The 14,588-nt window shown below is 35.2% G+C and overlaps 2 protein-coding genes across 25 annotated transcripts in view; one reads left to right on the top strand and one right to left on the bottom strand.

Moving 5' to 3' along the window:
- NEXN (nexilin F-actin binding protein) overlaps positions 1-8,585 on the top strand; it is a 68,462-nt gene extending 59,877 nt beyond the window's left edge. For 3 of the 5 annotated variants that reach the window (XM_066268830.1, XM_066268833.1, XM_066268834.1), the window contains 5 exons: positions 319-516; positions 2,388-2,609; positions 6,810-6,995; positions 7,458-7,815; positions 7,904-8,585. In XM_066268830.1, the coding sequence (XP_066124927.1) occupies positions 319-516; positions 2,388-2,609; positions 6,810-6,995; positions 7,458-7,815; positions 7,904-7,917 (978 nt within the window). In that variant the 3' untranslated portion in view covers positions 7,918-8,585. Of the gene's footprint in view, positions 1-318; positions 517-2,387; positions 2,610-6,809; positions 6,996-7,457; positions 7,827-7,903 lie in introns of those variants that run through there. The other 2 variants (XM_066268831.1, XM_066268835.1) reach the window with 1 other exon arrangement.
- FUBP1 (far upstream element binding protein 1) overlaps positions 8,490-14,588 on the bottom strand; it is a 40,878-nt gene continuing 34,779 nt past the window's right edge. For 6 of the 20 annotated variants that reach the window (XM_066268841.1, XM_066268844.1, XM_066268845.1 and 3 more), the window contains 2 exons: positions 14,047-14,192; positions 13,612-13,794 (listed from right to left, as the gene is read on the bottom strand). In XM_066268841.1, coding sequence (XP_066124938.1) covers positions 13,753-13,794; positions 14,047-14,192 — 188 coding nt within the window. In that variant the 3' untranslated portion in view covers positions 13,612-13,752. Of the gene's footprint in view, positions 12,430-13,258; positions 13,795-14,046; positions 14,193-14,270; positions 14,331-14,588 lie in introns of those variants that run through there. The other 14 variants (XM_066268836.1, XM_066268839.1, XM_066268838.1 and 11 more) reach the window with 9 other exon arrangements.

The following is a 14,588-nucleotide window of genomic DNA, read 5'->3' as shown; positions in this document are numbered from 1 at the left end:
GAGGTTCATTTTAATTTTATTAAGTGTTCAATATTAGAAAATCTTAATGTCTAATTCAAACTAGTTATAGTATAAAATCGAAGTATTTCTTTGTGTTCCTTGGTATGGAGATGGTCACCATTTCCTTTGTAATCACAAAATACCTTAGTCTTATATTTTCTAATAATTCCTCCCTTGTTTAGTCTTTGAAGAGAATTTAAATCTGATTGTTAGTTCAGTGTGAAACCTTTCTACTCGAGTGATCAGTTTCTACAAGAAATATTCCCTTTTTGGTATGTAAAATTCTGGCAAGAGTAATAACAGAATTATTTTAAATAGGTAGTAGATGATGACTCCCCAGAGATGTATAAAACAATCTCTCAAGAATCTCTTACACCGGGAAAACTGGAAATTAATTTTGAATTATTATTAAAACAAAAAATGGAAGAAGAAAAACGACGAACAGAGGAAGAACGGAAGCATAAGCTAGAAATGGAAAAACAGGAATTTGAACAACTAAGACAAGAAATGGGAGAGGTAATATTTTAAGAAATATCAATTTTTATTCCACAAGTATTCATTAATCAATGTATTTTATTTTACATGTATTGCCTTACAATAACTTTACTAGTATTATTCACATAAAGGACATGCTATAACATACTCCAGTGAGGCACTTGATATATGTTATGTGCACTTTCTAGCCTGCCATAATTCTACTTCTTTCTTGGTAGTTTAAAAAATACAGAAGATTGCTGGTGACTGAGATATTGGTACAGTACCTTAAGTAAATATGTATTCCTACATACCATGAATTATGTGTGGTTATGGCATGATTGATAACTGTTACAGAGTACTTAATATATGCATTTACACTTGTTATATCTTTGAAACAAATATTTATAGAACTGATTAACTGAATCAAAATAAAATAAAACTAGAAGGGACCATGGATACTAATAGGAACATCAGTTTGATAAGTCTTTGAATTATTTTAATTTACTATAGAACTTTAATGTTGTTACATATTTTAGTATGGAGTCAGTCTAGTATTGAAACAAAATACACACACACACTCACTGTATATGGCCATCTGCATGGATGTGCAACTTATCCCCTCATAGGACCCTGTGCTCAGCAGGGTCATGCTTAGTGGTTTAATGCTCTCAAGGTGCCATCTTGAAATGTTTAATATTTTTATCTTTGAATTTGTGTTGTGAAAGCTAATTGGACAATGGAGCATGTGCTCAAATCTTGGAGCCTTGGGTCACCCACAACCCTGCCTCCCCATGGTGGGATCTCAGCAGCCCTCTTCCCACCCCGATGCTTTTGAAACGGCAACTTCAGCAATTCCCGTCGATACTTTATCCACTGTGCCACCAGAGGACAGACCTGTTAACTTATTCAAAGTGATATTTTTTTTAAAAAATTTTATTTTATTTATTCATTTTAGAAAGGGGAGAGAGAGAGAGAGAGAGAGAAGGGGGGAGGAGCAGGAAGCATCAACTCCCATATGTGCCTTGACCAGGCAAGCCCAGGGTTTTGAACCGGCGACCTCAGCTATTCCAGGTCGATGCTTTATCCACTGCGCCACCACAGGTCAGGCTTAAAAGTGATATTTAACTTGACTAGGCTACCATCAAATCAAAGACAAGAATTTTAGAGGTACTCTCTTTATAGAGATTAAAAAATCATGTTGTGAGTTAAGTGATTAAGCAAAAGGCTGCACAGTAGGTGTCAGAACTAGAACTTATATCTGACAAGTGTTTTTTCAATTATATTTCACCTTCAACTAAACAAAGATTTTTCTACAATTCCTAGTAAAAGCTAACTTTGATATGCATATTTTAATTTTAGCAGGTTATAATGAAATGTTAAATGAGGTTTTGCGTGACCAGGCAGTGGCGCAGCTGATAAAGTGTCTACCTGGGATGCTAAGGACCCAGGTTCAAAACCCCAAGTTTGCTGGCTTGAGTGTGGGATCATAGACATAACTCCAGGGTCACTGGCTTGAGCCCAAGGTCATTGGTTTGAGCAAGGGGTCACTGGCTCAGTTGGAGCCCCCAGGTCAAGGCACTTAAAAGAAAGCAATCAATGAACTCAAGTGCCACAATGAGTTAATGCTTCTCATCTTTCTCCCTTCCTGTCTGTCCATCTCTGTCTCTCGTTAAAAATTAAAAATAAATGAAGATTTGAGCCACAATCCCTAATGAAAAAATATTTTAAATGAAATGCTAACTAGTCTTAAATTTGTGGCACTACTTTTAATTTGTAAATTTAGATATTGTGTTGAGGGAGGTTATTTAACCTTTATTTTTGGTTTCAAATAGGAAATGGTGAACATTTTTTAGATTATTTATTGTACAAACTAATTTTTTAGCATTTAAAGATTATCACTTTCTTTGAAGGAAGAAGAAGAAAGTGAAACCTTTGGACTGAGCCGGGAATATGAAGAATTAATCAAATTGAAAAGGAGTGGTTCTATTCAAGCTAAAAATCTAAAAAGCAAGTTTGAAAAAATTGGACAATTATCTGAAAAAGAAATACAGAAAAAGATAGAAGAAGAACGAGCAAGAAGAAGAGCCATTGACCTTGAAATTAAAGAGCGAGAAGCAGAAAACTTTCATGAGGTATACTTTTTTTTTTTAATGAGAGGAGGGGAGATAGTGAGGCAGACATCCACATGCACCTTAACCAGGATTCACCCAGCAACACCATTTGGGCTGATGAGCGTGTACCCAACAATTTTTAGCACCTGAAGCTGTTGTGCTCTGAGGGACCTGTTCTTAGGGCCCTAGGCCTCGCTCAAACCAATTGAGCTGTGGGAGAGGAAGAGGGAGAGAAAGGGGAGAAGTAGATAGTTGCTTCTCTTGTGTGCCCTGACTGGGGGTCCAACCCAGGATGTTCATATACCAGGCTGGTGCTCTATCTACTGAGCCACTGGCTAAGGCCGACGGATACTATTTTATATTTAACTTAGTTATGGCACAGTAATGATAATGACTGAACAGAAGTAAAATTGGCTTTGAAATAAGTTTTGGTACTTACAATTAACCATAGGTTTATATAATAATCTGGAAGTAACAAAAGCACAGCAAGGTCTTAAAAGAGACTTTGAAGTATTCTCCTACTCCAGCATTGTTTCTTTTATTAATAAACAGTTCAAAAGTATTTATTGGCATAAATTTTAATTTGAATCAGTATAACCACTGTATACACTGTATTTGAATTAAAATAAACTTGATTATTCACACTTACCTTTTTAAAGATGAGACCAATAAACCCTGTATGACCTGCAACTCATATAACATGAATTTCAAGGACCTTCAGATGTAAAAGGAGGCAAACACTAAATGACTTGTATTGTCCCTTCCAGTCTGAGGACTAGTTCCATGGTTATGAACACTGATTTAAGTAGGATCTGGCAATTTTTTTTTTGGCCAGAATTACCATATTACACTTAACAGCATTTACCAGTGTTCTTCTAAAAATGCATTTTCATCAAATATTCAACTAATAAAACAGGTGTAGGAAGTTGGGAGGGCCTTCAGAGAAGATTTTTAACAAAAAGATAGAAATTATGTGCTTGTTAGTATTGAGGCAAGCAGAGTGCAAGAACAAATGATCAAGATGCAAAAACGGGCCAGATGACCATAGAAGGCAAAGGCCACGTTAAGGAACTTTGTATCAAAGGGATTTTAAAATATTAAGTTGGCATTTTAAAGCTAGAGAATGCTGAATCTAAAGATGGTTTTAGATTCATGCATTAATTACTCGAAAGCCTCTATGTTCCAAGGCCTATGTTCTGGACCGTGGGAGTACATTATCTGAGCTGTATTTGGATAAGGAGAAAGCAGTCTGAAACATAGGTGCTGAGCTCAGGAGAGGCATGCAGAAGCTATGGATAACTTCTATGGATAGCATTTGAAAGTACAGTATAGCATGAATTAAGTTTGAAGATGAATGATAAAACCCTAGCAAGCAGCAATATTTAATGTTTGACCACAAATCAGTTGATTCTTTAGGAAGATGTCACAGGTCAAGTTCCATAAGCATGCATGTGATTCCCCCCGTTTTGGATAAAGGTAGTGAAACAGAGCAGTAATACCTTGTCTTATAAAACATGTAAGGAATAAAAGAAATGAGATGGTGATTTCTTGTTTTACTGTTATTATTGCCTCTTTTTTTTAAAATTTTTTTCCCTGAAGTTGGAAATGGGGAGGCAGTCAGACTCCCACATGTGCCCGACCAGGATCCACCTGGCATGCCCACCAGGGGGCAATGCTCTGCCCATCTGGGGCGTTGCTCTCTTGCAACCAGGGCTATTCTAGCGCCTGGGGCAGAGGCCATGGAGCCACCCTCAGCGCCCGGGGCCAACTTTGCTCCAATGGAGCCTTGGCTGCAGGAGGGGAAGAGACAGAGGAAGGAGAGGAGGAAGGGTAGAGAAGCAGATGGGCGCTTCTCCTGTATATGGGAATCGAACTTGGGACTCCTGCACTCCAGGCCGATGCTCTACCACTGAGCCAACCGGCCAGGGCCTTATTGCCTCTTTTGTGTAAAAGGACTTGAGAATAAATAGGACATGGTTGATCTACAACCCATGCAGCTGTTCTGAATGTTTTTTGGTGAAGGATGCTGACATTCCTCTGATTATATCCCTTTAGTTTTAGGGTTGAGATCCTTTTAAAAACTTGTATTAGTAGTTTTGGCATCAAGTGCAATCAACTTCCAGAGTAGGACCCTTACTTGCCCCCCCCCATCTATTCAGGTATCTAGTTGTCTCTTTAGAAATGTGTCAGTGTTCCACATGTCTTTGTTAATATTCCAGACGTCTTTCAAAGACTAATTTACATCACCTTCCCTAATCAGTCCATTCCAGCTCCTGTAGGCCTTAGCTGTACCACACTCATTTGGTATTTAAACCATTCCTTATGCTCCCCTTTATCTCACATTCACTGTCTAATTATACTGTCTTTAATATTCATGTGGTGGGGGATTTTGCGTCCTATTAAGAATGCTCCTAGAGAACAAGTTATTCTATTTACAGTGATTCTTAGTAGACATTGCCTGTAAACATTTAACCTGGCTTTTCAGGGATTCAAGAAAAGGCAACAGGCCCTGGCCGGTTGGCTCAGCGGTAGAGCGTCGGCCTAGCGTGCGGAGGACCCGGGTTCGATTCCCGGCCAGGGCACACAGGAGAGGCGCTCATTTGCTTCTCCACCCCTCCGCCGCGCTTTCCTGTCTCTCCCTTCCCCTCCCGCAGCCAAGGCTGCCATTGGAGGAAAGATGGCCCGGGCGCTGGGGATGGCTCTGTGGCCTTTGCCTCAGGCGCTAGAGTGGCTCTGGTCGCGGCAGAGCATCGCCCCTGGTGGGCGTGCCGGGTGGATCCCGGTCGAGCGCATGCGGGAGTCTGTCTCTCCGTTTCCAGCTTCAGAAAAAAAAAAAAAAAAGGCAACTGTACTTAACACTCTTAATAAATTTTTCATTAGCTTACACAGAATGTATCTTTTAGCCTATTTTAAAACTCTAATAAAATATCTGTAGTTAGGCATGTTTGTCAATTATGGCACATATAACAAACATACCCACTGTCTGATGCTCTAGGATTTCGCAACATCAAATAAAAATCTGGTTCAGGAGAACCAGGAAATCTATCAAATTTATCTTAATCCCTCCTTCTACATTCATTGGAACCGAGGTGCAACACCTCAAACTGATGTAAAACATCTGTGAATCAAGATTTTTATTATAGGTGACTATTTTACAGATTGTTTCAAAATTTAGTTGGATGTGCTACCCTGAAGCAATTTCCTCAATCGCAATATATTCTGCTCACAAAAATTAGGGGATCAGGGACCGTGCAGATAGTCCAGTACTTTCAGCCTTTTGTCTAGGTTTTTCACCAATGAAATAAGTTGGTGTTGCATCTCATTTGCATAAACAACTTTCTTTGACTTGTTTGCTTTTTGTTTAATAAAAAAAATCAAATTCTTTATCACTTCAAATTCATTTTGAAATATCCCAATTTTTGTGAGCAATATATAAATGGTGACATCTCCAGATGGACCCACAAAACATCTAACTTGGACACCGTCAAATATGAGTGAAGTATTTTAGAAACCATGAATTAACTACCTACAGGATGCCTCTACTCAAAGCTATCAGCCATCTCACCACCAATTGACTTTATAGACTCCCACCATCTAGTTAAAGCTCTGCTCTTAAAATAACTCAATTTTAATTACTTCCAACTCTGACCCCTAAATAGACGCACTCTTCACCTCAGTGATTTCTCCATTTGTCATTGCCTCTCAAGTTGTTTTTCCATTTATTCTACTTGTTCTCTTCTCTGCCATTTGACCATCAATAAACTTGTTGCATAAAATGCATATGAAAGACAGTAACTAAGTAAGGTGATGAAGGAAATTATGAAGTGGAAAATTGCATTTCCTGTATGTGTATGCAGACTGGTGAGAAGCATTTAAATTGTTACAGTACATTTGTAGTATCCCTACCCTTTTCTGTTATTTAGTACTGTCAACAAGCACTGATGGTTGGGCAGATAGACACTGGGGCTTCATGGATATGCTGAGCTTTACATGGGGAGAAAAGGGTTCCAACTGTTCAGAGAATGTCTCACAAATAATACTTTCATCTTAATCAAATTAAAGGATAGTGAAAATCTCTTTCTGTAGTGTAGCAGAAATATGTATACAAAACATACTAATTATTTTGTGCCTATAAATGACAACTTCAGAACTATTAACACTTTAGTTCTTGGAAGCTGTTGGAAAACAAGCAATTTTTATTCTTGACCCACTTTTGTAAAGGAAGAAGATGTTGATATCAAGCCCGCAAAGAAAAGTGAAGCTCCATTTACTCATAAAGTGAATATGAAAGCTAGATTTGAACAAATGGCTAAGGCAAGAGAAGAAGAACAACAAAGAAGAATTGAAGAACAAAAATTCCTACGCATGCAGTTTGAACAAAAGGAAATCGATGCAGCACTACAGAAGGTACCAGGCAAACATATGTATTGTCTTCCAAAGATTCTCTTAAAAACCAGTTTTATATGAGGGGCAAAAAAAGCATTCTAGTAAGTCACTGGAATATTTTATAAACATTTCATAATTTTTACTATACCGTTTCTGTTCAGATGTTTACATAAATGCACTACAGCTGCCTACAGTATTCAGCACAATAACATGCTATACATGTTTATAGCTTAGGAGTAATAGGCTATATACCTATACCATTTAGCTTTGTGTATGTACACTCTGTGGTGTTCCCCAATGCCCAAACTGCCAAATGATGCATTTTTCAGAACACTTTGTTAAGCAGAGCATGATTGTTAGTTACATGCTCTTTACTTTGGGGGTAAAAGAAACAAATTTACCTTCAAGATTGTTATTAAATCATTATACTGAAAATACTGCTATAGTATAAATGACAACTTGAATGCATTTATTTTAATACAGAAAAGAGAAGAGGAGGAGGAAGAAGAAGGTAGCATCATGAATGGCTCCACTATTGAAGATGAAGAGCAAACCAGAACAGGAGCTCCATGGTTCAAGAAGCCCCTAAAAAACACATCTGTTGTAGATGGTGAGCCTGTTAGATTTACAGTTAAAGTAACAGGAGAACCCAAACCAGAAATTACATGGTGGTTTGAAGGAGAAATATTGCAGGATGGAGAAGACTATCAATATATTGAAAGAGGAGAAACTTGCTGCCTTTATTTACCGGAGACTTTCCCAGAAGATGAAGGAGAGTACATGTGTAAAGCAGTCAACAATAAAGGCTCTGCAGCTAGTACCTGTATTCTTACAATTGAAAGTAAGAATTAATCACTTTTAACCTAATACTTTTATTGTATTTAAAATTTTTTCCTTTAAAAAGAATCACCTTTCTTCTTCTTTTTTAGCTGATGACTACTAGCTCCCCTTCCCTCTGCCTGGAACTCTCTCTTTCTCCGACTTTCTTACTACATCCACCTTTTCTGTGGCGGGGCCAAAAAAGGAAACCAGGAGTGCCACTATGTTGACTTCTTATTCCTTTCCATAACAGCCTTCAAGACACAAGCTCATGTACAGAATACCTTCTTTCTTTCCAAACGAGCACCAGATTCATGGCCATATTATGCAGAAGTTAATGTGTATTTAATGGGAAATTTTACTCAAAATACATATTATATCAGAACCTGTTAAAAAGACTGTGTACTTCCCGTAAGCTCACAGCAGTATGTTTAAAAATTATGGTAAATAACATTATCTTGCATGTAAGAATGCCATTTATTGAGCTATTTACACCTAAGATTAGTCTGAAACAGCTGTGACAATGAATTTGGAACCTATCAATTTCAGTGGGAGTTTTCCTTAGTAGTATATCCTTTTGGTTGTTAGTTTCAGAACCCTCTGAAGCTACTATGTATTAGGTGGGTGGGGTATCATTCCTTTTAAGGAAAAGGGGAGCATGGAGAAAACACAAAAAATGAGACTTTTAAGAAACAAATGCCAGAGAATATTGGATGGAAACCACTGTCTGTAATACAGAGTTCTGAGTGTTGAGAATAATATTAAATGTACTTTTCAAATGTGTGTAATATATATCCAAGCTTTTAAAACAAATTTATGTTGTGACCATGCCTAGACAAATTATATTTCAATGAAAAACTTTGTATTAGTTACACAGGAGAAAAACACTTTCAACATAACTGAAGGTTTCATGATCGAAGATATTTAAATTTAAGGGGAAAAAATGGCACCTTCAATTTTTAATTCTGGTCTTTAAAACAAGTTTGTAAATACATTAGCTACCATATTCTATTATCAAGTTGTTTTATATTTTACTTCTCTGGAAGACAATTTTATTTTATAATGTAAACCCATAATAAAGTAACTTCTATATTTAAAAAAAGACTCAGTATTTTAGAAAAGAGACAAAACACTCCCTTATAATATTCATCACTGTACATTTTATTGAGAAAATCATAACACAAAATTACAGCAATCACGTGTCTTTTTACATACAATACCATTAAACTCTAAACCAGTTTGTAAAGTATTCAATTTACCTCAAGTCCAAGCTGCATCTCCCTAAGACACTGTTCCCATCACAGTAGCCATTTTAAGCCAATCTTCTTTTTACACACGGGTAGTTTCTGTAGAGAACACTTTTCTCAGGACGAAAATGCATCGAGCATGCATAAGAAAAAATATATATATATGTGCAAATACATTTAAGAGTTTCTATAAGGGTATCAATGAAGAAAATAAAACTCCGGGACTTATTTGCTTCTTAGAGAAGCAACAATTTAAAGATCCCTCAGAAGTTTATATTGTGGCAATAAAACTCAAGTGACTAAACAAAAAATAAGGTTATTTTCAAAGTCAAAATTATCTTTAACTACGTATGGTTAAAATACATTTTAAAATGAAGCAGAATTTTCAGAAAACAAAAATAAGACCCCTTCAGAGATTAGTAATGTCTATATCCCTATTCTAGACAACAGGTAACTTTGTAGACAGAACCAATTCTCCTGGCAGAGTAGTCACAGGAATGAAATGTTATTCTTTCTGCATAAATGTCTATTTCCCTTTTAAGTTACTCTGCTACTCCTACCCAAACCCACCCTCCTTATGAATTAACTACAAAGGTATTTGTCTGTCTATGTATATATTTTACAATGTTTATAAACAAGCAGTATTAAATGACTGTTTAGTATTAAAATCATTTTCATTAAAAAAGCATACTTCTCATTTCTAAAAGAAATATCAAAACTTAAGAATTCTAAGTCTCACCACACTAAGATGTCTTAAAAAAAAACAAAAAACCATTGTCAAGTTTTTAAGTGCTAAATAAAATAAACCAATTCAATTTCAATTTTACTAAACATTGCTTCTACCACTCCTAACATCCACTGCATTCAAACCAAGTGGCTCACCTTTACTGCTTTCTATTTATTTCAGGGTTAAGATTAACGCCATTAAAAAATGCCTGCAGTAGCAGTGAAGGCTTATGGCAATAATAAATTTTTGTAAGACAGAAACAATGCCCCCAAATCTAAAAGCATTCATCTGTATTTTCTTTTGTAAAAATTGAAACTACTGCTAAACCAAACCTGACACGCTCTTACAGGTCAAAGAACTCCTTTATATTATTAATCTTAAATCATTGACTACCAAACACACTCACACACACACAAACACACACTCACACAGTTCAACAACTACATACCTTATGAAACTTAACAGTTCATGGAACATTTAAGAGCAAGTGAATAGCACTTTAAAATGAAGTGATCAAAAGCAGGTACATTACACCCTATACCATATTATGTATGGGAATACATTTCATATTTCTCAATTATGATTCGCCAATTTTACCTTCTACATTGAGCCCTTCTATGGTCCATGCTCATCGGCTCACCAATGGCATACACTCAAAGGATTCCTCTTTATGGGTAACTATCTCAGGACCTGATTTTATGAGCTATGATTTGGTGCTTGCAGCATCTTCAGCACTGTGTGTGAAAATGAAGGCAGTATTTTTGAATATTTTTCTTTGTTGTACAGATAAGCAGGAGTTTTAAAAGGATCAGCACATTTTTAAAATCAAATAAACAAAACTGATAAAGATGCTGCTTAAAAACATTCATCTTAACTCAAAATATGTACCAGTTAAAATCATCTACAAGAACACACAAACATTTTAAACTGGCAAAAAATAAAATTCAGCGGCAGTTATTAAAGTATTATAAATCAGAAAAATACTGGTTGCTATACAGATTATGAAAGGTTATTTGCTATACAGTTAACATTTCACTGATGCACATGCCTTTTATTAAAACATACTGCCAATATTCTCTATAATTCTTTCCTTTTTCAGTGTATATAAAATTTATGAAATCCAAGTTATCTAAAAAGAAGTCATAATAAAACTCTCACCCATAATGTCCTTACTGAATTGCTGTAGTTCAATAAGGGGGGGAAAAAAAAAGACTCCATAGCTTTGGAGGGCAAAAAAAATGTCCTATCAATCTTAAACAGATTGTGAAGGCTGTTGAAGTTTCTGACCAAGTGACTTCCTAAATCTTAAAATCTATGTAGTTGTCCTTTCGTAACTGTAATTCTTCTATATTTGGGAATAAATTACAAAAAGTTTGATGTAGCTCAATTACAGCAGCAATCTACTTATCATTTCTTTGTTGTTTTAATTTTGAAAAATTAAATAAAAAGCATTACCCAGAAATGTAAACAGTTGTTTGAACAACTTACAGACTTTCCACTGAAATAGCATAAATAACAAAACACATTTTGGGGAAGCAGTAGCAGATTGCTTCTGAATACACAACCACAAAAACCTCACAGGGACAACATTAATGTACTGAAATATTTATTTATATATGTCCTTAGGTTGTGCTTACCTGTTGCTTTTTGCAGCAGAACCTAAGGTGGAAGGTCTGGGAAGGCACTGTGAAGTATAAATAATTGCACTGTTTGCAATTAATAAAGATTTTAAACCTTAAATGAATCAAAATCAACAGCCTCCAACTTGTGAGTTATGATATTGAATCCAATTGAACTACTTCTTCAGCTAAATTAATAAATGTACCACTTTCTAAAAAGGTCATCTATAAAACAGTATATCATGCAAAATACTGAAACTGTTCATGTCAATACCCTACTCTTAAAGATAACAGATAGCAAACTCCTTAACTGTTAAACTTCAAACTAGAACTAAATATCCGTATCTATATAAGGTAAGGGAAATCACTCTAAATTCTATTAAACAATCGAAAACATTTCAAAATATCCACAATAAACTGTACTGCTAATTTTCTACCCTAGGTAATCTCAACATTTATGTCCTTGTATATCTTCCTTTATAGTATATTCAAACAACTGGTGCTCCCTACCAATAAAAGAATACATATTTATGAAATGGTGTTAAAACTGCTACATTGCTTAATATATCTGCAAACTGAAAACCACTTCTGTATGATACATTTTAGGTCTTTCATTATTAATATATAAAATATGCATATTTTACACTAAAAAACAATATATTTTAGGAGCACCAATGAGTAATACTATTCAACTTTGTTAATGATCAGTTTTCTTTAGCTATAGCTAAAGCATATCAAAAATACTTACCCATTAAGCTCACTTAAAAAAAAATACAGACCTATGTATTATTCTATGTTAAAATAAGAAGCAGTTATGGTTTCCCAAGATAACAGCACTGTATTCCAACATAATATTCACACAAAGTATGGCATTTACATTATGTGGAACATTGACAAAAAGATACTGTTGCAGTTCATCAATTTGTCATTCTGATGTACTTACAGTGCAATGCTCCTTGAAGGAACACAATCAAGGATGATACACAGCACAGTCCTCCTCACCCCTACAGAGCTAGTTCTATACTGGCTGGATCAAACCTGCACTTCAACAGACAATGGCAAGACAGACTGTATTTGCATGTAGTCTAATAATTAATATGCAAAGAGCCAACAAATATGCAAAGAGTAAAACAATGGATTTCAACAAAATATCAGAACTTCAGCATGAGTGTTATAGAGTAATAAAATGATTTCAAGTACATAAAAAATTAATTTGATTCAATGACTGACCTTGTGCATTTATAAAACAAAGCTTATCTATACTGCAAAAAGAAAAGAAAAAAAAAACTCAAACATTTCCACACTCCAATAATGTTTCAATGGCAGATGCACTGTAGCTATTATAATTTTTTGCATACTATTCACTTTTCTACCCTAAATTTAGAAAGAAACACACTAATATTGTATACATTGAAAGAGTCGCTTTACATGAAAATATTGTTCTTATTAGACTACTCGTTCACTATCTGAAAGCTGTTTAAAATTAGTTACGCTGAAACAGTCTTGGAAATTAAGTAATTATCAAATTAAGAACAGAAAGGTTAACTGTTATAGCAGCAGTACAGGTCTGAAACAGTGGTCATGTATAAAAGGAAATTTCACTGTTAATGCAATGGAAGTATGCCAAAAGATCATTGTACACACATGCAGTTTTTAGAGGAGAAAATGAAGATATCAGGATTACTTGTGCTGAAACAGCCAAATACAATAAATGGAAAAGATCCTCCAAGCTATTACTATACTGCAAGGGGGAAAAACATGCCAGTGTTTAAAAATTCAATTAATAATTCATGGGGAAAGCTTATATATTTGTGTATATGTATCTTAATTTATCATTGCTAAGAAGTCATGAATCCTTTAAATACCCACATATCCAACTTACCGACACAGGAGGTTTCATATCATTTATTGTAAAGCACAAAACAGGCATTTTAAAAGTGAAAGTATACATTGAAAAAGTACATTTATATCACAAAGCATTGACCACATAATAGTTGCAAATACATTTGCTGGAATGTGTACATCTACACTAAAAACTAAAAACAAACCGATTTTCATTTCTACACAGAAATATTAACCTCCTATCAGTAGTGATAGATATTTTGTACATTTTCAAAAAAACAAAAAACAAAACAAAAAAACACTATTTTTAAACCAAAAACAAAATTAAGATCTTCATCAAGCCGTCTGCATCCATATATTTAACAAAGGTATTTTTCCCCCACACAATGAAGCAAATACTGTATTGTCCACTTCTTATTATTGGCCCTGTGCAGAAGAGATACATAAGAAATACACAAAAAGTTAAAGAAAATCCTTTTAATGGAGCTAACTCAGGAGTGAATCCTTTAAGAAAGAAAAACTGGTTAATATAAATGGTGGTGGCTTCTTGCATGATTTGCAAATCCCTGGGGGAAAAAAATTTTTAAAATCAAAGGCATTATAGAAATAAATACTCAGCACTCAGATGCCAGAAAGCATTATATAAAAACAAACAACAAAACACTAAAAACAAAACCCCAAACAGTACACCGCAGTCCTTCATTTAGTTATACTTTGCCATATAAAAATTAAAAAGGCAAACATAATCCCAAACAGACAAAGCAGTAAACATGCAAGAAAACATGACTGTTTTTAACACATCAACAAATTTATTATACCTGAGGTGCTGGAGGATGCTGTGGCATTCCCTGGGGACTTGTCTGGGCATAGTAGGCAGCTTGTTGTCTATAGTACTCAGCCCAGGCTGCACTATAATCTGGTTGACCACCTGGTGGAGCACCAGTAGGAGCAGGAACTGCCTGACCTTTGAGAAAACAAAACAACTGTTACTGTAACCACAATTAAAAGCCCAAAAGAATCTCATTTCTAATAAGGACAATACCTTGCTTCTTGTAATATTCCTCCCAAGCTTTTGAATAATCCTGTGTCTGCCCTTGTTGACCTAAAAAAAACCCCCTCAATTTTAATACAAAATTATATCCACTGTAAGTATAGCTTATAAAGACAAAAGCACAGAGGATCAGAATTGCTGTTTTAAGTATTCACCAATGTCAGAAAACTACTCTGTAATTTTAAAAAAAGAGAAACAATGCTTTTATGTTTTTTGCCTTATACTACTTATCAACTATTAATAAAAAAAACAAAAAAAACCCACAAAACCATCCACTCAGTTTTAATTAAGAAAGGTAGAGGCAGGCAT

Source organism: Saccopteryx bilineata, chromosome 3, assembly GCF_036850765.1.
Source record: "Saccopteryx bilineata isolate mSacBil1 chromosome 3, mSacBil1_pri_phased_curated, whole genome shotgun sequence".
Classification (NCBI taxonomy): Eukaryota; Metazoa; Chordata; class Mammalia; order Chiroptera; family Emballonuridae; genus Saccopteryx; species Saccopteryx bilineata.
Note: the sequence above shows the minus strand (reverse complement) of the source record. Positions and strands in the feature narration are given on the sequence as shown.